The sequence below is a fragment of the Heliangelus exortis genome, chromosome 9 (assembly GCF_036169615.1).
Source record: "Heliangelus exortis chromosome 9, bHelExo1.hap1, whole genome shotgun sequence".
NCBI lineage: Eukaryota > Metazoa > Chordata > Aves > Apodiformes > Trochilidae > Heliangelus > Heliangelus exortis.
This window is the reverse complement of record NC_092430.1, coordinates 25,157,684-25,185,635: the sequence shown is the minus strand read 5'-3', so window position 1 is coordinate 25,185,635 and position 27,952 is coordinate 25,157,684. Positions and strand designations below refer to the sequence as shown.

General features: G+C 46.0%; 1 protein-coding gene across 5 annotated transcripts in view; it reads left to right on the top strand.

Moving 5' to 3' along the window:
- LEKR1 (leucine, glutamate and lysine rich 1) overlaps positions 1-27,301 on the top strand; it is a 37,290-nt gene extending 9,989 nt beyond the window's left edge. The window contains exons 4-13 of one of the 5 annotated variants that reach the window (XM_071752839.1): positions 3,452-3,571; positions 4,185-4,360; positions 7,570-7,755; positions 15,521-15,602; positions 16,648-16,725; positions 16,992-17,195; positions 18,047-18,140; positions 20,610-20,762; positions 21,831-22,154; positions 24,470-27,301. In XM_071752839.1, coding sequence (XP_071608940.1) covers positions 3,452-3,571; positions 4,185-4,360; positions 7,570-7,755; positions 15,521-15,602; positions 16,648-16,725; positions 16,992-17,195; positions 18,047-18,140; positions 20,610-20,762; positions 21,831-22,154; positions 24,470-24,862 — 1,810 coding nt within the window. In that variant the 3' untranslated portion in view covers positions 24,863-27,301. The remainder of the gene's footprint in view (positions 1-3,451; positions 3,572-4,184; positions 4,361-7,569; positions 7,756-15,520; positions 15,603-16,647; positions 16,726-16,991; positions 17,196-18,046; positions 18,141-20,609; positions 20,763-21,830; positions 22,155-24,469) is intronic. The other 4 variants (XM_071752842.1, XM_071752840.1, XM_071752843.1 and 1 more) reach the window with 4 other exon arrangements.
- Positions 27,302-27,952: the final 651 nt, after the last annotated feature.

Here is a 27,952-nt window from a genome sequence, read left to right as displayed (position 1 = left end):
CAGATCATAAGGCATTTCAGAGGATTTTCCCCTGCACACACTCCCAAGGGAAAATGCTCAAATATTTCACCTTATGATTTTGTGATAAACCTGTAATATTTTAAATGGAATTCCACAGTATTGGGAGTTTCACAGTTCTGGAATGTTTATTTATTGTCTCTTAGTTACATGGTAAAAAAATTACCAGGATCAAAAGCTTACAGTGCCCTCTCTGGAGGGGTGACACGGGGTACTAAAGCAAAGAGGACAGTCTTGGGTTCTGCTGGGGTGTTGCTCCTCAGAACCAGGAGTCTGGAAATCCAAATGGGGCAGGCTGCTCCTCCTTTTTCCTTTTTTCCTTTTTTCCTTTTTTCCTTTTTTCTTTTTTCTTTTTCCTTTTTTCCTTTTTTCCTTTTTTCCTTTTTTCCTTTTTTCCTTTTTTCCTTTTTCCTTTTTCCTTTTTCCTTTTCCTTTTCCCTTTTCCCTTCTTTTCCCTTTTCCCTCTTCCCCTCTTCCCCTCTTCCCCTCTTCCCCTCTTCCCCTCTTCCCCTCTTCCCCTCTTCCCCTCTTCCCCTCTTCCCCTCTTCCCCTCTTCCCCTCTTCCCCTCTTCCCCTCTTCCCCTCTTCCCCTCTTCCCCTCTTCCCCTCTTCCCCTCTTCCCCTCTTCCCCTCTTCCCCTCTTCCCTCCCCTTTCCCCTTTCCCTTCCTCTTTCCCTCTTTCCCTCTCCCCCTTTTCCCTTTCCCTCCCCTTGGGAAGGGCTGGGAATGCTCACAGCTCCTGGGAACTTCAGGAGGGCTGGAACTGGATGATCTTTGAGGACCCTTCTGATTCTCGAATTCCATGAGCCATAAGCAGAGGCCTGGAGTGTCCTTATGCTTCTCTCTCCATGCCATTCCATGAGCCATTCCAGTTTTTCCTAAATATCACCACCAGGATCTGTTTATTTTTCTTCCTTCCCATGGTGAGGAGCAGGCAGGGTGTAACTCTGCCTCCCCCCCCTCTTCCTTGGGGTGCACAGACTGATCCTGTCCCTCAGAGCCCTGTGCTCACCTCCTCACTTCCCATCTCTGGAGTGGGAAGAATTAAAAAAAGTCTACTCATTTTCAACTTTTTTAAAACCAAAACCATCTTAAAATACTGCCAAAAGATTTGGTTTTCTTGGGTTTTTTTTTTTTAAGCCAAAAGATTTCGAATACTGCTCAATCTGCAATGAGTAAAAACAGAAAATGAGCATCCAGTTTTCCCCAGATCTCAGAGTTTTTATTTCCCATCACTCACTGCTTTTTCTGCTCCAGGTGGAGGTCACAGAAAAGCAGCTTGGCACTGGGGGGGGTGCTGGGGGTGGCTGTTTGCTCACTGCCACCAATCTGATTCTGCTCCCAGGTGCAATCAATCAGATTTTATTCTCTCCCCTCCTGCCCTTTACTCTCAAGAAGGTTACAGGTAGCTGTGGATAAATGCCAGAAATGTCTTTTAATTTTTACATAAGTTTTATCTGTTCTAAAAAATTTTCTTTCTCTTCCCAGTTATCACAGTTGAGCCCAAACAATTTGCTTGTAAACTCCCAGATGTTCTGGTTTTGGCAGAGCTCTACAGATCCAGCTGTCTTTAGCAGCCCTAATATTTTTTAAATTTGCTGCAAATGTGCTCTAAATGTGTGATTTACCTGCTAACACTCACAAATGCACAGAAATATTATGTTTTCATTTTTATATATCCTTTTTTTTTTTTTTTTTTAACTAAACCATTCTCATTTGCTTTTCAAAAATGAAAGCAAAGGTGGCTGCAGTGCTTCTGCACTTTGTAAAACATTTGCCAATTAAATATTATTTCTTTACTCCTGAGAAGGAGCCCCCAGCAGCCACACAGATCCCTTGCTCTGCTGGCAGGAGGTTCCCAGGGGTTGCTGGAATCTTGCAGAGAGGCTGCTGGGCAACAGCTGGGGATGGGTGGATTGGTACCTGGGGGGATGTATTCAGATAGCTAATGGGAAACCCCAAAAAGTGCTATTGTGGAGTGGCAGTGATGTGCTGGGTGCTGGGTTTCTGCACAGAGAAAAGGAGAAGGGAGCTGGGTGGAAGTGTCTGGGATTCCCCTCCAGCTCCATTCTTCTCATCACAATCGTGGGAATGAGTCCTGAGCTGCTGAAAGGACAGGAGAGGCTGTCTAAATATTAACAGGACAAATAACAGTTTAAAACGTGTTTATTTACACTGGGAGAGCTGTGCTTGGGAAATAAACAGCCCTGGTGAAGCAGTTGAGAGGTGAGTGGGAGAGGCAGAGGGTACAAATTCCATAACCAGAACTGGAGCAGAGAGGGGGCAGGCAGGGTACCCAGAGCCTTGTCAGGCCTGAGAACTCTGATCTTGTCCTCTCTTCCTTCCCAATCCCAGATTCAGGAGGTTTCCTTTGCTGTCAGGCTTGAAGGAAAATGCTGAAAGTTGTCACCTGCCCTGAAATGTGGAAACCCCACCCTGGGCTGCTGTGGGGCAGCACCCTGGGACACTGAGGAGGAGGAGGAGGAGGCAGGAAAACATCTGCTGAAGGCAAAACCTTGCAGAGAGCTGACACCCTCACTCCTTCACCCAGCTCCTGACCAGGCTTTGTCAGGTGGAGCCACCAAGTCACATCCTCCCTACCCTGGCCCAGAATCTTTGGGGTGGTTTTGTTCATTTTGGTTTGGCTTTTGGTTTTTCTGTTTTGTTTTGGGGTTTTTTGGTGGGTCAAGCTAGGACCATGGAAATCCAGCTTTAGAACTTCCTGTCCTCACAAGAAAAATGTAGGAAAATCATCTAACTTGACATTTTGATGCTCATGGCCCCTCCTGAGGACAGACAAGGAACATCTGGTGGATGTGTTTTCCTGTGAAAAGTTTCTCTTTAGCTCTTTCAAATGCATCTGTCAAGGAACAGAGGCCTGAATTCCAGTTGGTGTAAAAAATGATGGATAGGAATATATATTACGTGTGTACTTTTTTGCTGTTTTTTTGTTTTCTGGGCAGCATTAATGAATCCAGCAGTGCAGGAGTTCAGTTTCCTGCTGATGGGGGTGAAAGTGAGGGCCCAGGGGTGACTGACTGGGATTCATCTGTTGCAGATGGCTCAAGTTAAGGAAGAGATAAACAATCTGAATGGAAACTCTCATGGTAACAGTAACCAAATATTTAGTGTTTGCTGTTGGCTGATTTCCCCCTCAGGTCCCTTGAGCTCTCCTGGAGCCCTCCTTGGCATCCCCAGGCAGTGTCCCAAACCATGGCATGGGGTTTGTTGGAGGAGATGCTGCAGGCTGGGTTCTCCCCATCTGAAGAGCTGATGCTGCCAGCTGAAATCAGTGCTTCTCATATTTAAAAAGACTTTCAGCAGGGCTTTCATTTACAGCTAAATGTAAAAAACCAAAAGCCAGAAGTTGGATGGTAGGGCAGATAATACTTTCTGATTTTTTTGGTTTTTTTTTTTAATTGTACATCTCTAGGATAAAGTCCCTAACCCTGGAGCTGCAAACCAAACAAGATGAGTTCAAAACTGTGAAAGAAGATTTGAGGTATTTTCAGGAAGAGAAGGAAGCTGCCTGCAAGCAATCCCAAGTGCTCAGGTAAGAACCAAAAAAACCCAAAAAAACCAAGAAATGCCAATGGGCAGGTGCAGGCAGGCAAGAGGATTCTGTGATTCTGTGGAGGTGCAGGCAGGGAGCAGACTGAGGGAGAAGTGGGTCAGTAACCACCCTGGGCTTTCCAGGATATAATGAGAGGCTGCAGACTTAGCAAATATAACAAAATAAATGTAATTGATGATGGTATTGGCAACAGGATAAATTCTTCACAAATTTAGAGTCATCAATTAACACTTTAAAAGTAGGTGTGTGGCACTCCTAGTGCAGCAGCAATACAAGGGGTGTTATTTGGGTTGTTTATGAAGAGTCAGCACAAGCTTGGACATAATCACTGAAACATTATTGCTCTAATTTCTCAGTAAAAAGTGATGGTAGAGCTATCTATAAAGTTTTATTCATTTGTTCTAAGTTGTAAATCAGCATGTAAAAGGGAGAAATTCATTATATTCAGCATACAAAGCATTTAAAGCACTGAATTATTGTAGCCCTCTATATATAAATTATATCCCAGAAAAGCTGTAGTGAAGTTGACTTCAGTTACCAAGTTTCCAAAGAGGTTTTGTCATGTGTCTGGCATTATTTTTGTGTCTTGCAGAAATACACTGGAACACCACTGCTCAACTCTGAACAAGGCTGTCTCCCTCTTCCCTTTCATCAGGGGTGAGCTGGACAGCATTAAAGAAGCCATCTCCAGTAACCTAGAGAACTGGGCTGCCCTCAAAGAAGAAATCTTCCTGCAAATAAAAACTGTCAGCAAAGAAGCTTTGACAGGTACATCATGATCTTGTAACAGTTGTGCCCAGGAGGCAATATCTTCTGGGAATTGGGTCTGACACAGTATATTAGGAGGTAAAAAATTAATTAGAGCATTCCTAAATCTGCCATAAATTTGTCCATCTCTAGAGAATCCTAGAATCATAAATTGGCTGGGTTGGAAGGGAGCTCAGAGCTCATCAAGTCCAAGCCTTGCTCCACTCCCCCCGTGGTTCCCAGCCCATGGCACTGAGTGCCACATCCAGGCTCTTTTGAAATAGCTCCAGGGATGGAGAATCCACCCCTTCCCTGGGCAGCCCATTCCAATGCCTGAGCACCCTCTCCAGAAAGAAATTCTTTCTCATGTCCAACCTAAACCTCCCCTGGCACAACTTGAGACCTCTTGTGCCCTCTTGTCTTGCTGAGAGTTGCCTGGGAAAAGAGCCCAACCCCCCCCTGGCTCCAACCTCCTTTCAGGGAGTTGGAGAGAGTGATGAGGTCTCCCCTGAGCCTCCTCTTCTCCAGCCTCAACACCCCCAACTCTCTCAACCTGTTCCAGGCTCTCCCCAGCCTCAAATTCAAGAATTTCTTCCCCATCTCCAACCTTAATCTCCCCTCTCCAAGTTTTAACCTATTTCCCCTGTCTTCTCAGAGAATCCCAGAACCATTTGGGTTGGAAGGGACCTCAGAGCTCATCAGGTCCAACCCTTGATCCACTCCCCCCGTGGTTCCCAGCCCATGGCACTGAGTGCCACATCCAGGCTCTTTTGAAATATCTCCAGGGATGGAGAATCCACCCCTTCCCTGGGCAGCCCATTCCAATGGCTGAGCACCCTCTCCAGAAAGAAATTCTTTCTCATGTCCAACCTAAACCTCCCCCAAAGAAGCTGTGGGACTGTGTGGAGCTGAGCTCAGGGTGGTTCCTGCTGGATGAGGGTTCAGCCTGACAGGGACTCACACAAGTGCTTCCCATGCCTTAAACATAAATAATGGAATAATAAAGAATAATAAAGAGTAATAAAGAATAGACTGATGCTGAGTGCAGGGCTGTGCCTGCAGCCCAGAGACTTGGAGAGAATTCCAGTTTTCCATTTGCCTTGCATCTCCCTTCCCAGTCACACACACACACGGGATACTGGGGGGCACTGGTGGGACAGCCTTTTGTGGAGCTGTTTGGGGGTCCTACTGGGCCACCCCCATCACACAGGCAGGTGGCACCTCATCTCCTGAGCATCCCCTGGGCATCCCCTGGGCATCTCCTGAGCATCTCCTGAGCATCTCCTGGCCATCTCCTGGCCATCTCCTGGCCATCTCCTGGCCATCTCCTGGCCATCTCCTGGCCATCTCCTGGCCATCTCCTGGCCATCTCCTGGCCATCTCCTGGCCATCTCTTGGCCATCTCTTGGCCATCTCCTGGCCATCTCCTGGCCATCTCCTGGCCATCTCCTGGCCATCTCCTGGGCATCTCTGTGTGTCAGTGTGTGCAGTGAGCCCTGCAGCTGGTGTTCTCAGGGCCCAGGTGCAGGTGAGCTGCTGCCATGCTGTGTGCTGGTGACAGGAGCAGGACAAGGTGGGTGTTGTGCTGCTCACTCTGCTGCTGGAACCCAGGCACCTCCACTGCAAACCATTGCTTGAGTGAAAGCTGTCTGCAGAGCACCTCAGGAAGGCTCTGAACTGTCCCCTCCTTTCTTGCCTGCAGTACTGCAAATATAATCTGTGTGTGGGAGCAGAAGTGCAGCCAGTGAAGTCTTGGGAAGGACTAAAGATGTCACTATGGATGCTCCTTATCCCTGGCTGTGTCCACCACATCTCACTGAGGATGGTGCCATGCTGGAAGCATTACCAAAAAAAAAAAAAAAAATCTAAATCAAAACAATTTAGTCACACATAATTTATTATTTTTTTGACCCGTGAGTGCAAATCAAAAGCTTTTATGTTCTGTTTTATGAGTTGTTCATTATTACCATATGGTGACATACAGCACTTTTTTTGTTTATTTTACCATACTGGTTTTGCAAGAAGCTTTTTCAGAACTTGTTTTCCATTTGGATAGTGAGGAGAAAAATTCTAAATGAGGTGCTGTTCTTTATGCCCAGGCTGCTTTCCTTGGGTAGCTGGCAAACAGCTTATAAAACCCTTTGTATATGGACATTATTCAGCTTTAATTAATGGCGAGTTGCAGGACGTGTAGGAACTTAAAACCTTTCAGTATTTACATCATTTAGTCTCACAATAAATTGATTTAAGCGTGGAGCAGTTGGGAGAGCTTGTAGGCAAGGAAAATATTTGCACCAGAAAGAATTTAAAATTTGCCTGTGGGCAGCATGTAAAATGTTTGTAAAATAGCTGGCTGGCCACCAGAGCTGGGCTACAGCCACCTGCAACCTGGTTATTGCTGAGGGAAATAAAAGCAACAGAGGCTCTCTGGGCAAATGGATATTTAGGGCTGGAGCTGGAAAAAAATGGCATCTATTGCTGGAAGTGTTCAGAACTCTGATCAAGGAGAAGTGAACTGAAGAAAATGTAGGAGACCCCTGACCCCTCCTGAGTTTCTTTTGTGCTTGGCAGTAAAAGCTGCCTGGGAAACCTCCTTGGGATTTCTGGGGAACCTCCTTGGGATTTCTGGGGAACCTCCTTGGGATTTCTGGGGAATCTCCTTGGGATTTCTGGGGAACCTCCTTGGGATTTCTGGAAAACCTCCTTGGGATTTCTGGGAAATCTCCTTGGGGTTTCTCCTCTCCCATGCTGAGAGGTGGTGACCAAGCCTGTCCTTGCACCCTGGAGAGGCAGTGTGGGAGTGCTGGAGCAGCAAGTGGAGCTTGAGCTGGGGACAACCCCCTTCTTATCTGAAATAAATTCCAAAATGAGTCTTTCTATGGCAGCAATAGACTTGGCATCAAATATTTGTCCCCTCCTGTTGTTGCATTTGGAATCCAGGCATGGATTTCAGTGTGAGTTTCATGCATGGTGTTGCATAGAATAAAATCTGCCAGGAATGTATTGGGTAGGTACAAGTTCTCTGTGGAAAAAAGGGGTGTACAAAGGACTTCTGTGGCATCTGCTTTCTCAGCAGAGGTGTTGCTGATCCTTTCCCAGCCCAGGGTCACAGGATGCTGCAGTCCTCAGCTCATCACTGGGGTGGAACACATTGTACTGAAGAGGTGAACCTGACAGTCTGTATCATTTATTTATTGATTGATTGATTGATTGATTTTTTTTATCCTCAGAAATACCCAAATTGAATCAAAGGCTGGCAAAATCCCAGAGGGAGAATGAGTGCCTGCAGGATAAGATAAAACACCTGACACTGGTGGCTGACTCAGTTGAGCTGAAAACTCAGCAGCTTCAAACCTCACTTCAGCAAGGGAGTGAGCTGCAGAGCAGGTGCCGGGAGCTGCAGAAGGAAACCCTAGGTAAGAGAATCATTTCAGCTCTTATTTACCTGTCTCTGGAAATCTGAGTTTCTGTGGTTATCAGAATGGTTCTGCCACCTGCCTCCCTTGAGGAAAATAACACTAAGTTTGACACACATTTTTTTTTGAGGTGGAGAAATTATTCAAAGTAATCTCGGTGGAAATCAGCTCCTTCTCAAGTATACTTTGGCATTTCATTTGTGTTGAGAAGTGCTTGGATTTAAATTATTTTTTTTTTGTTTTTAATATGTAATAGAAAGCTTAGGAATGACCCAATGGAAATAGTCAGTGCTGGTGTGCTCTGGTTCCTTGGGAAGACTCCTTGGTCCCATTCCCAGAACTGCAGATGTTACCTTTTTACAAGGTGCCACGTTCAGCTGAATTTGGACAATTTTGCAGATGGTTGAGTTGAGTTTTCTTGGGGAGGGGGCAGCAGGTGGGGATGTGGAGCTGCCTGGGGGCTGGGCACTGCTTCCCAGGCGTTCTGGGGAGCTGGAATGTTGGCCCTGGCAGCTGCCCTGGCAAGGCTCAAGTCCTGGAATTCAGTGGCCTGTCCTCACTGCAGGGAAGCACAGTCTGCTTCAAAGGCAGAGCTCTAGAACAGCAATTAGAGGATAATCTACCTGCCTGGCATGTCTCCTCTTGATCTGAGAGCTCCTGGAGCCTAATAAGACAAGCTTTTAAGCTCTGAAATATGTGCTTTAATATCCTTACTTAAGTATCTGTATCCCCACTGCTGCTGCCCTTGGTTAGAGGTCCCTTTTTGGTTCTGTTGGCTTCAGAGGTTCCTGAAACAGGGGCTCCTGCTTTGTCCATGTGCACTGTACAAATACACCTCTGGTTTCTTCCCATCTCTTAACTCCATGGGGAATTGCCTTGGTCTGGTCTTAGAGATCAACACTCTCAGTCTGTAAATTCTTTATTAACTTTTTTAAGAGATTATATGGTGTTTTACAGATTGTTGTGATGCTTCCTGGCTTCTTTTCTCCAACTCTAATTTATCTGCTGCATGCAGCAGAGCATCCCATAGGAACCCAGGGTGGTTTGGCTTGGAAGAGACCTTAAAGACCATTCAAGTCTCACCCCCTGCCATGGGCAGGGACCCCTCCCACCACCCCAGCTGCTTGTTTGCTCTTTGTAAAGTGATTTGAAAATTGGCAGTGCTCTACAGAGCCTCTCCTCCCCCCAGGACATCTCTGAAGTCCCCAGCCACATGATCTCCCTTGCTTACTCACCCTCTTAAAATATGTTTCCAGAGAAGAGGGATTTTAAAAAAAAAAAAAAAAAGTGTGTATAAAGGGTTCACTGAAAGCTATCTGGGTGCTTGGTGTGACTGGGTGGATTCTCAGGCAGCTGAGGGTAATCCTGGAGCCCAGGGTCAGGCTGACCCTGCTCATCTCTGCTCTTTGGCTCACTCCTGGCTTGGGTTGCACGTCAGGTTTCTTTTTTAAAACTGCCTTTGATTAAAAACTTGAAATGGCAGACAGTCTTGTGGAGAAAACACCAGGAAAACATCATCTCTGGAATCCCTACGGAATTCTGTGAACTCTTAATGAGCAGGTAAATCATCAGCTCCCCAGGTTGATGGTGTATGGGAGGCATTTTGCAGTTTATTTTGGTGAATACAAACATGTAGTGGTTCCTTCAGAATGAACCTGTTGTTAAGAAGCAGTAAAACATTTGCAGTGGATATCCAGAAGGAGATTTTGAGGCAGGGAGACTGCTAGCTGGGGTTTTTTTCTTCTCCCCTTCCTGACTAGATGAGTAAACCACAAATCCCTTTGCAGAGCTCTGGCTACATGGGACCTGTTTCTGGATGGGCTCCTACAGCCAGATGAGAAAAATGTGCCCTTTGAAATACCAACCATGATTTCCTTCATGAAACAAGCACCATGGTGTTGCTATAGGAGTTTGCCATAGTATTAAATTAGTGAGAACAAACCCCACTTTTTTTTTTTTTTTTATTGCTTCATTTGATCTCAGCAAAAATCAGTTCCCATGAGTGGATTGGTGGGTAGGAAGTCAGTGGGTAGGAAGTCAGCCAGACCTGGAGTAGCCCTGGTTTAGGAGGGAGGTGGGGATTCTTGTTGAGTTTCTGGGGGGTTGTTTGGTGCTGAAATAGTTCAGAGCTCCAGAAAAACCAACAACCTACCAGCTGGATTGGTAATTTACACATTTTGGAAGAACTTGCTCTTCTGCAGCCAGCACTTTGGAGATGTTTGGCTTGTCTATTTTTCATAGGTCTGTAAATTGCTGGATATTTCAGTCATCTGCCAGGACTCAGACTAAGCACTGGCCTCTGCTGTTGTGGGTTTTCTTTTCATTCTTGTGCTTCTCACGACTTTCTGAAGATGATCTCTGTGAGGTACATTTTGCCAAAGAGGTTTTGTGCCACTTTTCAGTCTCCTGATGCATCACCCAGTGAGTCAGAGATGTCAGGCCTTGAAAAATGCCCACCACAGAGTAAGGGCTGGTGAGGAATTGTCCAATTGAATAGAAATTTTTAAAAATTATGTCTTTGTCTGTATTCTTAGGGTCAGGAGTGGCAGGAGAGCTGGGATAGGATGTGTTCCTACAAGAGAGGAGCTGATATCTGCACTTCCATTTTTACTGCCAGCCAAATCCTTTCCTCCACTTAACCACAGCCACAGAGTATTTTTTCTTCACAAAAGGCATTGCAGTTTTATTTCAGCCCACTTGTAGCTTCAGGGTTGCCTCTGTGCTGCTTTCAATTGCTGGCAATGCACTTGAAATCTGTCTTTTAAATCTTTTGATGCTGCTGCTTTACAGGCTACTTAAGCTCCTAAATATAAATTTAGCAGTGGTCTGCTGACATAATGAGACTAATGAGAGATGATTGAAAAATGCAGGCAGCTGGAGGAGGAGCTGGGCATTTGAGAGGGGAATGGAAGCTCCCTTCCTGGAAAGAAGGAGCAGGATTTTCATCTCTGTGAAGTGCCTGGGATGACACTTTACAGACAGCTTTGAAAACCCAATGAGGGAACAGTTTCCTGGAGTTCTAGGTAGCCTGCACTTCAAATTGCCACTATTCATGCCCCAAGCACTGCTGAAATGTTATTTTCTGAATTCCAGCTGTGGTACCAAGAAGTTGAAGGGATGAGAGCTGTGTGGGGTTTGAGCAGAATGTGACAAATGGGTCAGCCAAGGTGATGGCTCCTCAGTGCTTTACAGCAGGAGGGGAAGAGGAAAAATGAAGATGCTGGCAAGAACAACCCCCTGGTTCTCCCCAGCTAGGTGCTGGGATAATGCTGCCTCTGGTTTGGTTACAGAAGGGCCCCACTTTGCTTCTGGAGGAGAATCCCTGTTCATGGAAATGTATTTGTTATATTTTGGTTCACCTGCTTGGCTTAAACACTGAGAAAAAAAATTATAATCTGTAAAAACCTGGAAAGGTGAGGCCAGAAGCTCCTCAGTTTTCTCACCTTCAGTTCTGCCAGCCAGGAGGTAAGGAACACTATTTCTAATCAATTTAAACACAAAGGGGAAGCAGGGCTGTAGGAACAGTTCTGACAGATCCCGTTTAGCTCAGGTGCAGAAAGGCAGCAACCTCTGCAGAAAATTCAGGCTTCAGGACCAAATCCTTTGATGCTGGAGTGTGAGCCCTGGCCATGACTGAGCAAATACCCAGATTCCTGCCACTCAGCCTGATGAGAATCCCTTCTCTTGCTTTTCCTATGCCTGTTTGATGTATGGATGTGAAAGAGGCAGCACCCTAGCTCAGAGCAGAGGTCCAGAGAGCCCAGTCCTCACCATATGCTGGGGGAGATAAGAAGCAGGCACTCTTTTTTTCTGGCACATCCTCCCAGTTCCTGGCAGCTTTTAGTGATTTACAGACTTCCCAGTGGCACTGGTCAGCTCTCCAGAAAGGAAATAAATCTGTACAGCTGGAGTCTGTCCCTGGGCTCCTTCCAGACAGGCTTGTGAGTCACAAATAAAAAGAAGTATTTTCTTGTGTGTACAAAAAGCAATTTATCTTCGACATCATAGTCCATTGGATATATAAATAAATAAAAATAGAGTTCTGTCCTGTGCATGCTAGGACTTTGAGTATTTGGTTCACTTCTTTGGTCTCCTTAGAAACACAGAGGAGGCAAATGGTTCCTGCTCTGACACAGTGATTTTTCATGTATGTGTTTCACAATTCTTACAGCTTCTCTGACATGCTTGTAAAAGAAATGTGCTTGAAAGTATCTCTAAGTGTACATCAAAGTTTGGTTTAGCATTAATATTCTAAGAAAAATGCAGTTTGTTTACCCCTTTTGGCACAGCTCATCAGCCAAGGTTAAGGTCCCTGTAGGTTGCTCCCTACAAGGAGCAGTTATGGGGTAGGTTTTAAAGGATACCTATAATTACTTCCTTCTCAGAACACCAGAGAAATTTGGCAACAGGAGGTGGGTTCTGGTCTCTCTGTTCTGTCCAGGGGCCTGTGCTCTATCTCCATTTCAACCTCCTGACCATCTCCCAGCTTTGAGCTGCCAGCATTCTCCTCACCCCTTGGATTCTCTGGTTCTTTCTGCTCTGGAACATTATTGGGCTGCATTTGTCCTGCTCCTCTTCTCTCTCACTTCCTTCATGCCAGTATTGTGTCTCCTGCACTTGAGTTTCTGTTCCAGCTGGTCCCTTCCGTGCCCAAAGGAATTTAATTGTTCCTTGCAATTTCCTAATGAAGGACAAGAAGGTCTCAGGGGGGTCTCCTTCAGCTGGCCAAGGTGACAAATATTATACTCAGCTTAGGTAGTACAGGGAGCACCCCACAGGGTTCATGTCAGCATGCACCAAGTCTCTAAAAACATTTTCCCTAAAATTAGATGAATTGGACAAAGGGAAGTAGATGATGGTGTGAGCTGGGCTGGTCCCAGCTGGCCAAGAAGGGGATCCCAGCACCAGGGTTTGGGCTCTCCAAGCCCAGAGCTCCTTCCAGCCAGCTGCTGGGTGAACTGCACACAGCTGGGTCATGCTGGGAACTCCAGAAAGCTGGAGGAAAATGAAGAACACTTCAGTCAATCTGTGATTCTCCTGCAGGTCTTTTCCCAGAGCTGGCAGAGCTGCTGTAGCCTGCTCGGGGCTGTCCCCAGCTCCTCCTCAGTGCTCCCCACAGCCAGGACTCAGAACTTCTGGGGGAAACAAACTCTCAGCCCCTTGTTCCCCAAGCCAGGCTTAGGCTGAAGGGAAACTGAAACTGCTGTCTCTCTGCTCTGTTTTTGGGGTGCCAGGGTGATGTGGCAAGCAGCAGATCCCCAGGGTTCCCTCCCCAGGGAGGCCCATGCCCTGGTGCTGTGCCCAGAGGCACTTTGCAGCCAGACATTTATCCCCAGGGAGGCCCAGGCAGTGTAGGGCAGGGACCTGGGGGCACAGAACGGGCTGATGCCAGGCCTGGCTCTGAGGTCACCAGAGCTTTGCTCTTTGGGGGGGTTGAAGGAAAAGTTGCAAAGGCCCAAGGAGTTCCCCAGACATGTTTCTGAGCTGATATCACTGCAGCTGCTCTGAATTAGCTGCAGAACTGATGGTTTCCAGAGGGGCTGCTTGCCATCAATGGGAATGTAGTTTACAGTGCTTTTGGGTTTTTTTTTGGGGTTTTTTTTTTTTTTTTTCCCTGACTGAAAACTTTTCCAGTTGTTGCTATTTAGGAAGCAGGAGCCTCTGTTCAGCTCCGTGCCATCAGCCAGCTGGAGAGGATGCAAACTGGGTGGCTGCATTCCTGAAACCCAGTTCTGGGCAGATTCCATGCTTGGTGTTTAGCAGACACCATGGGCTGCAGCCATGGGAATTTGCCCAAATGGAGAAGAAACAGTCCCAAACTTGGGTGGTGGCTCTTTGGGTCTTCACACCTTTTCTTTCTGTGTGTTCTCTGCTCTGCCCCTTGCTCTCTGTCCTCCTCCCAGGTTTCACTTTCTGGAGAAAATGATGCTGCTCAAACACAGAGGTGCCTTGGCCACCCCATGTCCCTGTTGGAGGCAGAGCTGCCACATCTGCTGCCCAGGGGGGGCTGTGCTTAGGTCCAGTGGGAATTGTAAAGATAAAACCCATTAAACTTCATTTTGTAAGCAATATTGAGATGGATTTGGACTGAAGAGTCTTTAAAATGTGGTACTTCTCAAAACAACTCTGAGTTACAAAGCACAAATGCTTCTTGTTGGGTTTGTGTATTTTGCAATAAGCTTCATTTTCATTACTGGAGAACATTTCTCCATTAGCACATGAATATGGTTTTCTTTCTCCAGCAAGTTTTCCAGTGCCAGTCTCAGCCTGTCTTACCCCTCCCCTTATTAACAGCCTCACTTTTCTGTGGTTTTCAAACCTGATTGAGATCTGTATTGTTTGGGCTCTGACCCCTCAGCCTTTCTGCTCAGCACCTCCCTTGGACTTTGGTGGGAAATCTCTCCAGAGAAGAACTTGCAGAAACCAGGCACCTAATTGAACCCATCTGCTCCCTCATGGAAAACTCCTGTCCAGTGCTCAGTCATGACAAAAAAACTCTTCAAAAAGAGGAAACAGAGCTGCAAGAGACCACCCAGCACACCAGAACCCAAATGTGCATTATCCTTAATTCCACAATTTGTGTCCATACTCCCACGTCTAGGAAGGGGGGGGGGGGGGGGGGAGGAAAGAGCACAGTTAATAATTATCAGAGAACTTCTATTATAATAATAATTTTAAAAAGGAATTGTCCAGAGGGGCTGTCAGCAGGAAGCTGCTCTGGGGGGAGGCTCCTGGGGGGAGGGCAGGCACAGGGCTCTCCTTTCCCTGGGGTTCTTCTGCCACAATTTGCTCTTCATCTGCTCCAACCAAACAGCCCCCCAGTGCTGCTCTGCTTCCCACAGGGGCTGTCTCACATCTGCTTCCTGGGTGACCCCCAGATCTCCCCTTTTTCTGCAGACATTTGGAGCTGTTACCCCACCAGGGGGAGGGACAGGAGACCGGAGCTGAATTATTTCACTTTGGGGAAGGGCACAGGACACGTACCCGGTGGGAGGATGCTCAGGGGGAGACATTAAAATAAACAGAGGTGACTGCATGGGGTCTGACCCATCCCCTGGGGACTTGGCCACCACTCCTGCTGGTGGGGAAGGTGAAGGTTTGGCTTGGGCCCCTGTCTGCTCTGCAGTTTTTGGGAGAGAAGCAGGAGCTGGGTGCTGGGCGCTGCAGGACTGGGGCATCCAGCTGCCTTCTGAACATCATTCCAGCATCAGAACAGGAATGTCCCCTAATCCGAGTAGGCAAAGAGGAGGTGCAGGTCTCTCCATCTCCAGAGTGACACTGGTTGGTGTGGTTTGAAATCAATATTTAGCTGAGAGTGTCCAAGAGAAATCTGCAGTGCCAGGTGTCAGTGTCACAGCTTTTTTTGTAGCATCAGCAGGGTCTTTACACGCCCACCTTCCTGCACCTCCAAATCCAACCCTTTAAAGCATTTCATATTTACCTCCAGCTGAATCTGAAGGTTCCTGGAAGGGTCTCCTGTTGGGCTGTGACAGCATCCCAAGCTTTTCCAGAAAAGCAAGTTGTTTTCCTTAAGATGAAGCAGCTGGCAGTAGGGTTGGTGAGCACTGAGAAATAATTCAAATACAACAAACCATAAAAGCCCTCATGGGCAGGAGGTCTGTGTGGTTCTGAGGCTGGGCTGCTTTGCCTGCTGGGGACAAGGAGTTACAGCTCTGAGATGCAGCTCAGACATCAGTGGGGTGTAAATACAGACACAAGCCCCATGGTTCTGCTCTCAGGTTTAAACCAGGTTCTGTCTTTGCAGATTTGACAAACCAAGTGGAGACGATTGGGCTGAAGCTGCAGAAAGTAACAGCAGAGATGGATCACTACAAGAAGCTGCTGGTGTAAGATTTCTGCTTGCTTTGCTTTGCTGTAAGACACTTTTTCAGAGCACTGCCTCTCAGGGTGATGGGAGGAGGTTGTGACCAACAGAGAAGACATTTTGTCCCCAAGTAAAGGTCCTGTGTTCCTAACCAGCTGGCTGGGGAAGGATTAATGAGCACCAAGGAGAAGTCAGCTCAGTCTGGCTCTGGGGTTCCCTTCCTGGGGCTGTGTGGGACTCCCACATCAGGGCTGGAGACCTCCAGGGTCCCATCCAGCACCCACTGGGACCTGGAAACATCAGGGACAGCAGCAACCTTTGTCATTCACCACTGGAAATAAAAACCACATTAAGCTGCAGAGTGATGAACTGGTGCTGCCACCAGCTCTCATCATCCTTTTTGTCTCTTTTCATGAAATTTAGACAAGGGTTCATTCTTCTACCCTCTGTGCTTTCTGGTTTCTGTTCCTGCCTGCAGAAGAACTGATCATAATGAAGTTGCAAATATTTGGAATGCTTAGCAACAGAGTATTTTGATGATAATGCAAGTATTGAGTGTGAAAAAAGGATTTCATGGACACAGTTAAACAAACAGCAACAGGTTTCCAAATGAAGTATTAACATTTCAACATACTGTGTAGGATTTAATGAAATAACACAGTCTGTAGCTGTTTAAATGTAAATATGAAGCTTAACCATGGCTATTAGCTGGTGAAACAGTGACATAATGACAAGAAACGTGCACAGTTCCCAGCCCTCTTAGCCACTAAATTATTATTTGCTCATTTTTAATCATATCTATCTAGAAACTTTCATCAGTGTTGCAAGATCTCCCTTTCTGGTTTGCCACGTTCAGCTTGTTGTGATCCTTGGTTAGGCTGAGCTGATGCTGAAAGTGTAACTTCCAGTTACTGGAAGCTACCAGAATGTTCTGTTGGGTGCCTTTTAGCTAAAACAGAAATTGCAAGGTAGATAAAGAGTCCATAAACCTGAGTTTCAGGTTGGTGCCTGAGGAGAGGCTGTAATTTCTTTGGACAAATGCATGTGTGTGTTTGGTGTTCTCTCAGGGTGAAATCAACTGAACTTGATGCCTGTCAAAATGAGCTGAAAAAAATGAAATATGACAATGGAGTTACTGAGTCAAGGTAAATGCTGAAGCTGTATGTCCCAAACATCACGTGCAGACTTCTGAGCAGTGAGAGCAAAAACATTATTATTTTAATGCAGCTTAAATGCACTCATTTTTCTCTTGTTTCAGTTTCTATTTTTGTGTTCAGGTCACTAGATTTAACCTCATAAAGAATGCACAGTGGTTTTTTTTTCATTTCCTTTCCAGGTGCAAATTATTTCCATTTAGTATCCATCTGTAAATAAGAATATAGTACCTATAGCTTCTTTATTTCATTTGTAGACTTATGAAAGAGCTGAAGGAAAAGGAGGAGTCTCTTCAGATTTGCCAGCAAGTCTGCAAACATTTACAGGAAGAAATGGCTGAGAAAGAAAGGAAAGAAGAAGATCTAAAAAGAAGAACTGGTCGGTCAGAAAGTGAACTGGAAGCACTTAAAGTTCTTCTTCGAGAAGCTGAGGAAGAGGTGGTGATGCTGAAGCAAGAAAGGTACCAGGGCTGCAATCCTTAGCTCTGCAGATGAGCCCATCCTGGGTATGGAGCAGGTGCAGTGCATGGGCAGCTTCCCACCAGGACATTTCCAGCTGCTGAAAATTATCTTGTCTGTCCTTGGCAGAACAGAAAGTGCTGTCCCCTGCTTAAGTTAAGCACGTCAGGGCCTCATTGCTCTGATCTGTGAGCAGAGGAAAAGGGGCTCTGAGAAGTGGCTTTTGCAGCAGAGCAGGGGGTTTTGAGAGTGATGTGCCCCAGCAGGCAATAATTCTCATATTAGCAGGGGTTTGAGTATTCCCTGGGTGAATATTCCACGTGTACCTGCATGGGAAGATATTTACCTGTTAATTTCAGAGTACTTCCCTTCTCCTGGAGCCCCAGGTATGGGAGTTGTTGTTCCAGGTGGTTCATTGCTAGTAATCTAAGTTACAAGAATTTAAACTCTCCAGGGTTTTTTGCTCTATGAGCCATAGTGTCTCTAGCACTCAGTGGCTTTAATTCAAACCCCATGACATTGTTTTTAATTAACAACAGTAATACTCTGAGTTCACACAACACAGCAATTTCTGGTTTGAGTGGTACAACAGTCATTCAGTGCTCTGCAAAATTCGACTTGGGAAAGACTGAAAATGAGGTTTCAATATGTGTCAAAAAATTGGTAAGGCACGTGGGGGTGTGCTGCAGGTGCTGAGGAGTGACTGGTGCTGTGCCTGCAGGCAGGGGGGCTCAGGATGCTGAGCAGAGAGGGAAAACCAAGCCTTTGCCACCAAGGATTTCCTGGCCAGGAAGTGGCAGAGCAGCAGGCTGGGCAGAGCATGCATTGACATATGAGTTTTTGTGGTTTCTAGGGAGTTAATGCTGATTTCTCATCAGAACAGAACAGAGCAGCTGCAGGAATCATTACGGCAGAAGATGAGGGATGAAGATAACTGGAGGGAGAAGGTGAGGTTGGGTGGGCACTGGGCACCCTTTTCTTCTCTTCTTTATTTTATTTTTTTTTTTTTTTTTTGTAATTCATTTTTCCAGCTGTAGGTAGCTGTCAGGAGTGGGTGCAGGAAGCCTGATACCCATCTCCTGAAGTGCCAGCATGCAGCTCCAGGCTTCCCAGGGGCTCTGCAGCAGGAAAAAAAAAGCCTTTGGGGTCTGATGTCCTACCCAAGCCCCAAGGAAAGGGTCTGTTTGATGCTGAGGGAGTTTCCCAGGACAAATCAGGCTGGGCATTGCTGGCAGGGTGGAGGGAAGGCAGAGCTGAGCCTGAAGTTGTTAATTGTAAAACAGATCTGTAAAAGAAACAAGAGGATGAGGGAAAAAATGGCTTGGTTGGAGAACAGAGATTGGGAAAGAGGATCCTGGTCCATGGGTGTGGGATGCAACATGAAAAGGTCCTGAAAAGGGTCTGGGGGTGCTGGTCATGAGCCAGCATGTGTCCCAGTGGCCAGGGTGGCCACCAGCATCCTGGTTTGTGTCAGCACTGGTGTGGGCAGCAGATTTATGAATATTTTTCTAAAAATTAAAAATAAATTAATTAAAATTAAATTTTAAATTATAACATTATTTAAACTTTTGCATATAAATAAGTTAATCTGTGAAGGAAGAGTTGCAAATTGTGCTGAACAATAGCTCTGACTTTTCTGATCTCAGCTTCACACAGTTTGTGACTAAAATGACTGGGTTTTGGTTCAGTTCATGATCAGTGGCTGAGAGCTTTATGTAGTCTCAGGAAAAAAATCAGGATTACCAGCAGTGCCCATCAGTTAGGTTTGGTTTAAAACTTCCTCCCCTCTCTGTGATTTGGGAGTGAGGTCCCAGCCCTTTCTTTGTGCATCCTGCCATTAAATCCAGATAAAGGCTGCTGCTGGTGAGAGAGCAACCACAGCTTGGGATTCACAGCCCCTAAACTGCTCTAGAAATGCTCTCATCAGGCAAAAAGAACCAGAAAAGTGACAAAGAGACAAAGTTCTCTTGTTTTTGGGTCAGTGTGCCATTGCACAAGTATAAAGTGTTCTGGCTTTCTATGTATTTTATTTCTATGTGTTTTAATGAAACAAAACAAGCAAGACAAGATAATCTCTTTTACAAAATTTAAAGATTGATGTAACCATTTGGTTTATGGATTATTTTTTAAAAGAATATTAACTAATAAGGGACATACAAGTGGTTTTGGAGCCATTACTTGCAGCTGTACTTGCTGTGCAGACCCTGGCAGTTTATTTCCTGGGTATCACCTTTGTTAGCTTCAAGTGGGAAAAATGTTTGTAAAATCTTCAAGCTGAGCTCAGGTTTTTATACTGCCTGTATTTTTTTTGTCTTTGTAGCCAAGTAGCCTCCAACATCTGATCTGGTTCTATGTTAGAGTTGATAAATGTGGTTTTCTGCTGCTACAATCCTAATTCCCATATCTAGCAGAGGAGAAGATATATCTGTAATAATAACAGCAATAACAGCCTGCTCTGAGACCACAAATACACCAGTTCTGAGCTAAGCCTCAGGGGGACTTTTTTGCCACAATTTGGTCTATTTTTATTTAAAAATAATAAGAATATTTCCAGTTTATTTTTTCCCCAAGAAGAGTTAAAGGCATTTGTTTTATTTTTGCTCATCAGGGGTGTATGAAATTAGATAATTGTAATCAAGCTCATTCTGGGCTTTTCTGCTTTTAATAATTTGAAGTAATTAGTGTTGTGCCTGCTGGATATTCTGTCAGTGTGCTGCAATTAAGCCCATTAGAATCCAGCCTGCAGAGGTCCAACATTAGCATCTTGCTTTTAGGAGGAAGATTTTTCAGCCCCCAGCATTTCTTCCAGGCTTTTCTTTTCAGGAGGTGATGGCTGAATGGTTAAAGTGGAGTTTGTTCTATTAAAGATGGGAGATGCCTCAAGGTTTGGGATATTTTACCCAGAATTTGCAGCTCTCTTGTTACCTTCCTCCAGGTTTTTGGTCCAGAGCTTGTCCAGAACATTTTGCACAGTAAGTTGCAATTCACTGGCAAGAATGAAAAAAAGGAATTTATAAGAGTTAATGCATTTTATTTATATTTTAATACTGAGCTTATATTTTAATATTGAGCTCAGGGCCTGTTTCTAGCCCTGCAGATGTCACTTGCTGCCACTTGTATCATTTTGCTGCATTTGAAAATAACAACAAGCTGAGTTTTAGCCCCAGTTCAAATGCTTCCAGCAAAATAATCCTCTGTTTGAAGAACCAGCTGAGGGGTTTGGAATTCAGTGGTCTCACAGGGATGTACTGGGAGGCTCAACCACCTAAATTAAATGTAGGCATCTGGGATGACCTGGACAGCATCTTCCCAGCTCTGGGGCAGGAGCTCTCCTTGCTCCCTGTGGAACATGAGCAATATTATAAACTCCACTGCTACATCTCATAAAAAAAAAATAAATATCAACTTGTTTCTAGATGGAAATCGATCTGGCTAAGGGTGAAGCACGACACAAAGAAGCAATTCTTAAAGTCAAGGAGGAGGCCAGAGTGGAACTGGACACTGAGAGGCAAAAGCAGCAAGAATTAATCACAAAATATCAGAGAGACCACGAGGAGCTCCAGAAGAAGGTGGGTGACACTAGAGAGAAGTTTTGTGGCAGCAGATAATGTTAAATATTGAAATATTCTGTGCAGGAATAAAAACTTTTTTATTTAAAAATAAAAGAGAGGATACAGTATTTTCCCAGTCTTAGTATGTGGCATGGAGCTTTGCTTTTGCTTTACTTTTGCTTTGCTTTTGCTTTACTTTTGCTTTACTTTTGCTTTACTTTTGCTTTACTTTTGCTTTTCTTTGCTTGTTTTAAAATGGAAGAGGCTAAAAAGCAACCAGTTAAAGTTAAATGCTGTGGAAGTTCTTCCTTTTCTCACATTTTCCCTTCCCAGAGTTCATCTCTACCTATAGACTGTAGTTTATAGTTATTTTTAAACTGATACAATTTTTAAAAGCTTGGGAATGTTTCAGACTAGTGACAAATTGGCACAAAACCATCCACACTGCTGTTTTTTTTTAATTAATTGTTTTTTTAAAAATTAATTTGGTGAACTCAACGTTCACTCAGCACCAGAGAGGTGCCCAGTGAGCTCCATTCATGTCTGTACTGGTGGCTCTTGCCACCCAGACCTACAGGTTTGGAGGTTTCAGGCAGAAATTGAAAAATGTACCTAGAGCCTTAGTTTTCAAATTAATTGACACATTTCTTGAGAATTCTGGAACAAAGAAATTTGAAGAAATTGTGGCTTTATTTATAACTATGTTACATTACATTTTAGAGAGCTGCAGCCAGCAGTTTGCCTTAGGTCACTGTACAGGGTTTGGACTGGGGTTTTAGAGCCTTGAGGAAATCCTGACTTGCTGTAAAGAAGTTGAGTTTTCCCATTTTTGCTTCTTTTTCTCTGTTTGGGCATATTAACAAACCTTTCTGTCCTGAGTGAGCTTGGATTAGCTCCCAGCTCCCAGGGGTCCTTTCAGGGTATGATGGCAATTGAAAGAGATTTATTTTTGGTCTCTAAGTACAGGTATGTTTGCATTTGTATTTTTTTTTGCATTTGTATTTTTTTTTTCTCCCAAAGTCAACGTTTGTGACGTTGTGATCCTTAACCCCACATCCCTAACAATACCCACTGAACCTAGACCAGTGCAATTTTTGTCAAATGCTGCAGATACCAGGATTAATATCCAGTGCCACCAATAGCTTAAGGATGGAGACAGAGATTCTGGAGAAGAAGCTCCAAGACGCTCAGATCAAACTGGCAGAGAAAGATGAAGACAAGGAAAAAGAAATTCAGAGTCTTAAAAGACTGATTACAGAACTTGAATTTCAGCTGACGATGGAAAAGAACAATAATGAATCATTTCGGGATAATGTGAGGAAAGAAATCAAACACAAGTCAGATGAACTGGAAAAATTAACCCAGGAGAGGACTCAGCTGATTCACAAGTTGAGTCAAGTTCAAGAGGAGGTAGGAGCATGACTGAGGAGATGCCTTGCTGGTTTTCCTTAGAGACTTGGGATTTCTGCAGTCCCCCAAAGCATGTAGGGTTCAGAGCCTCTTAAGTGAAAAACCACTGAAATGTGAAGGTTTTTACCCCTCCTAATCACATAAATATCATATACCACAAACCACGTGAAAGCTTTAATTCAGCAAGCACTGGAACTAGTGTTTTATTTTGAAAATACATCTAGTTTTTAGGTCCTTTTTTTTTAGGTCAAGACATTTATTTCTTAGTCTGTAGCCTGACACACTGCTCCATAAGCATCAGTCACCAGTAAAGCAGTTTTCACATTTGTACAGCAGAAGACAAGGACATCCCTCATCCTTTCACAGCAGCACTTCTCCCAGTAATCCCACTTCTTTGGGAAATTATTTGGAAGGAGCCCTTCCATGCTGTCCCTAGGGCAGTAATCCTGTTGGGAATGGCTGGTCCCACCTCCCACCAGCAAAGCCACTTTCTCTAGCACAGGAATGCCTAAAAAACACAGTTAGACTGGAAGAGGAACTTGACTGATGGATATTTTTGCCACAAGCACTTGCTGAATGTTTGGGATATAATGGGAAGGGAGGAGAGCAAGCTGTGCTGCTCCATGGGCAGTGTGATAGCAGTGCAGGCAGCTCTGCAGGTAAGGCTGGGCTGGAATGTCCAAAGTAATGGAGTGGCAGAAGGAAAAAAAAGGGTAAACAGTGAAAATAAAACTCCTGGAGATGAATTAGGGCTTGGGTTGATATTTAGTTCTTCCTTCAGGAAGGTTCAGGAACACTGTGCTGGGGAAATCAGGATGGTGCTGGCACTTGTTCTGCTCTGTGCTGATGGAAAAGGCTCCTCTTGGGCAGGAACTCCCTCACCCCTCAGGTCTTTCCCCTCTCTGGAGCAGAGTTCCTCCTCTAGCAGAGGGGAAAAGGGGAAAGGAGAAGAAAAGGGGAGGGAAGAGTGGTGGAAAGCTGGAACTGGTTTTGAAGATAAATTTCTTGCCAGGAAAGTGCCTCAGATTTACAGGGGACACTTCCCAAACACTTCCCAAACTTCCCAGACCATCTCCTGGGCTATCAGTGACCATCGAGCTGGCAGGGAGAGAAACATCTGATTTTCTTTCACTAAGTTGTCTGCAGAGTTGAGGTGTTTGGACAATAATTTATTTTGGATCTTTACATCACTCCCACCTCTACCTCTGCACATAGCTGTGTTCCTTCTCCAGCAGCTGCTTTGCTTGCAGGTGGCTCAGAGGTCCAGCCTGAGGTCCAGTTCTGTCACTCTGTGCCCATAGATGCTTTGAGCCAAGTAAAATTTTAAGATCTAAAGAAATCAGTCAGCAAAGGACTTTTCATTTCTCCCTCATTTTTCAAGTTTTGAGGGGAGCACACAGGCAAAAAATTCATTCTTTTTAATTAATTCTTTTTTGTGCCAACCACAACCCTGACCAGCATTTATCCCAACTCCTTGGGAAGCCATTAGCAACCAATAGTGCTGGCACAGAAAAAAGAAATAAATCAGTGCAAAATTCTTGAAGCAGGAGGGGGTGTGGGAACTCCTTGACCACCTTCCCAGAAGGAAGGGGAGCAGTGCTGCTCCATTTTTCTCTCCATGAGCATCATTTGAGCATCCTTGTCTGGATGAGCATCCCCATGGCAGGAGGTTGGAGCAGATGATCTCTGGGAGCCCTTCCATTCCATGGTGCTGGTTCTGTGATGAGGATTTTATGATTCCCAGTTCCCCCTGAGCTGGAGGGTGGGCAGGAGCTGAGAAATAACCTCTGGTCCCTCCCTGTCTCCCAAGGGAAGGAGGAAGCATCACTTGAGCATCCTTGTCTGGATGAGCATCCCCATAGCAGGGAGGTTGGAGCAGATGATCTCTGAGATCCTTTCCATTCCATGATGATGATTTTATGATTCCCAGCTCCCCCTGAGCTGAGAAATAACCTCTGGTACCTCCCTGTCTCCCAAGTGAAGGAGGAACCATCATTTGAGCATCCTTTCTGGATGAGCATCCCCGTGGCAGGAGGTTGGAGCAGATGATCTCTGAGATCCTTTCCATTCCATCATGATGATTTTATGGTTCCCAGCTCCCCCCGAGCAGGAGATGAGAAATACCCTCAGATACCTGTCCCCAGGGCAGGCAGGGTGTGCAAGAGGTGCCGGGTGGGCCGGGAGACCCCCAGCTGGGGTCTGGAGGGCTCCGTGTGGCTGCAGCCCGGGGTGGGGGGGAAGGGTTGGGGCTGAGGTTTTTTTTTTTCCCCGGCCAGAGGCGTTTGTTCAAGGGCAGCGTTTGTTTGTGTTTGCAGAACACCCTTCTCCAGGAAACCGTGCGCAGGGAGTGCGAGGAACGCTACGAGCTGACCGCAGCTCTGAGCAGAGCCAGGGAACAAGTGCTGGAACTGAAAAAGCTGAGTGGAAACTTCCCCCTGTCCGCCTGCTCCCTGCCTCGGGGCAGCTTCGCCTCCTCCGCACCCCGCCTGCCCGAGCACGGGCAGAAAAGCCGGCCCGGCCCTGGTGCCGGCAGGGAAATCCATCTCTCGGGGCAGGTTGGGAGCTCCAGAGGGACACGGGCAGGCAGTGGCAGGGTGGCCCTGCCAGCCCTCAGCCCCCCGGCCCCAGCCCGGGGCAGAGCGGCTTCGCTGACCGAGCCCCGGGGCAGCATCGCCGCGGGCGTCAGGAGGCAGCTGAGCCAGCTCTGAGAGCCGGGGGGACACCTGGGCACCCGGCACAGGGGGCGAGGGGCAGCCCCCTCCCCAGCCCCGTGTTGCTGCAGCTCCAAATCGGGTCAGCTTGGTGTGGTTTTGGTGCCATGATGTCTCCTCGTCCCTTGTGTCTCGGTGTCCTGACAGCTGCCTGCCTTTCCCACGAGAAAAGTGGGAAAAAGAGAAGCCAAGAGGAGCACGTCTTCAATAAGTGTGATCCAAACACCTGCCAACTGCAAACCCCCTTTTCCCCACCCCCTTTGTTGGAATTGTCCTGTTTGGGTGTTATTGGGATTTTTGTGTGTTCTCCCCCGTAACGTGATTGCTCTTTTCTGGTGTAACAACTGCAGCCTTTGCTCAGTTAAGGTTTTTTGCCACTATTTAATGTTCTGTTTGCAAACACTGCTGCTTAGGGCAGTGAGACTCTGCTTGTGGGGTGTACATCACCCAGCATGACCCTGGGGCAGCCCTGCATGCCCAGCAGCCCCAGCCCTTGGCAGGGCCACCCCGTCCTCTGCCCATCACCTGCAGACTTCACAGGTTTTGTCCCAAAGCTCTCTTGCTTCCTGAATTTCACCAAAAAAGTGTCTTTGTGTTGTGTGACTTTTAGTGCCAGAGTTCTCTGTCAAATTGTTACCCAGGAGGATTGATATTTTTATTTTCCTGCCAAAGCTGTGGAGCTGGGGGGTTGTTGAGGAGCAGGAAAAGCCCTGAGAAATCCTTGGCAGCACTGGGGCTGCTCCTGGGATAAGGTGGAGCTGTTCCTGGGATAAGGTGGAGCTGTTCCTGGGATAAGGTGGAGCTGTTCCTGGGATAAGGGGCTCTGCTCTTGGGCACTGTGTCTGTGGGGAGCAGCCCTGCCCCCCTGTGCCAAAGCAACAGATTTTTCAGGCAGTTCTCAGAACAATGGGGTCAGAGCTCTAATAAATAGATTTTTCCATCAAATTTTTAGATGAGCTTCAATAGTATTTCAGCTTTCGGTTGTATTTCAACTGAAGTTGAGAAATTCAGTTGTATGACAATTTTGGATTGTATTTTTGCAGCCTGGTGAGATTTTTTTTTTTTTTTTTTTTAAACTGGTGTAAATCTACTGAATGCCACTGCCTAATTTTATGCCTGGCCACCACTTGGGTGTTTATGTCCTGTAGCAGCTGTGGTAGTCAAGGGTGACTGTGTGGTCATTAATTGTAAAGAAAGAAATAGCATTTAAAAAAAAAAAAAAAAAAAACAAACAAAAAACAACCATGAGAGCAGCCCCAGAAATATTGTTTCTCTGTGATGGAACATAAATCATGGATCCCAACCAAGAACAAATTCAGATCCAGGTCAAGAACAAATAATTCCCTTCCCTCACACAAGCCCTGAACTTAGCCTGCTGCTAAGCAATAGGCAAAATAGAGCAATGTCAGGAAACCTTTTCAAAACAATTGCATTAATTTCAGAGAGCCCAGGAGAGCTGTCAGAGCATGGAACACAGGAGCAGAAAGCACCCTGGGGAGGGCAGATGCCTGCTTGTCTCACCACATTTTCAGGAAATTCACCTTCCTGGAGGCATCTCTCCCAGCAGGGTCAGCTACAAGCGAGTCCTTCGTGTGCTGGACCTTGTTCCCCAGGACTCACAGCACCAGGGAGCACTGAAAAACAAATAAAACCTCTGAGCTTGGAACCAGCACCGTGGGGCTGGGCATTCAGCCACCCTCTTGCCACTCCAGCTCACAAGCAAATGTCCCGTGGCTGCCTTGTCCTTCTCTCCTGCCAAGACTTCTGTTTCCTCCCTGACAGAGCTCATATTGTTGCCTGCTGAGGGACAAGTCAACTCCTGCAGCCCTAAATCTTTCCAGAGAGGATTAATCCCCAACTCAAAGGGGTGGGTGGGGGTAGCCCATGCTCCCCCCCTTCTCTGCTGCCCTCCCTGGAGCAGCCACCCCCTTTCCAGCCCTCTGTGCCTCCTCAGGGGGTGCCCCACTACCAGGTGCCCCAGATTTCTGTGCTCCCCACAGTGCCCAAAGACTCCAATCCAGGGGTTTTCCCTCTGCCCCCTTTGGCAGGAGATGGAGCTTTTCCTTGCTGTGTGTCTGGGGGTGCTGCCAGCTGCATCCTGGCTCTAAGTGCTTGCCAGAGGTAGCCAACTTTTACTGCTAATAGGATGTTACAGAATAAAGCAGCAATGTGCCTCAGCTATTAAAAAATGATAAATAGCCTTCCAGATGAGTTGTGTGTGTGTGTGTGTGTGTGTGTGTGTGTGTGTGTGTGTGTGCTCCAGGATCCCAGCCTCGGGCTTTTTCCAGCAAGGAAGAAATTAGACTTCCAAAAAAGAAAAAAAAAAAAAGAAAGAAAGGCCTCTCAGTATCCTAGCAGTGTTGCAAGTGTATGAAAATAGAACCTGGAGCCAGCCCCGAAGTCATAGAGCATTAAAATGTATTAATCAGGAAAAAACTACTCTGTCTTCCTTTTCATTTTTTCCCTTTTTTATTTAAAGAAACACTTGTGCTGTGGGATAACCCTTGATCCCTCTTGGTGTGCTGCAGAAACCCTGGGCTTGTGTAACACAAAAATTTGGGAAGAATGAGATGGGGGGGGGCAGTTTCCTTCCTCAGACAGCACCCACACATCTTTATTTTTTGCCATTTAAAAAAAAAAAAAAAAAAAAAAGGATTTATTTAGCTAATGCTTTTTTTTTAGCTAAGATTTGATCTCAGGGGGGGTGTGTAGGTGGCTGGGTCCTTGGTGCTGCAGAAGAACAAACACCTGGAGCTGAGAGCAACAAGCCCAGCACTTCTGGGGAGGGTTGTTCATCCTCAAAGCACAGCACAAAATTAATTTTGATAGGACAATAAAAAGGGTCCTGCAAGAGATTAATGCTGAAGAGGGTTTTGAACACCGGAAATGGAATTTGGGTGATGGAAACTGTGAGCATCTGGCATTGCACTCTGAGCCCTTCCCAGGGAATGGAAAAAAACAAAACAAAACCCCAACAAAATTTTTCCAAGAGAGCAGGGCAGCTCCTGCAGATGATTTTTGCTCCTCTCTCCCTGGCCCAGCAGCCTGTTCTCCCATTGCAGTTTTTCCCCAGGAGCCTCCAGAGCC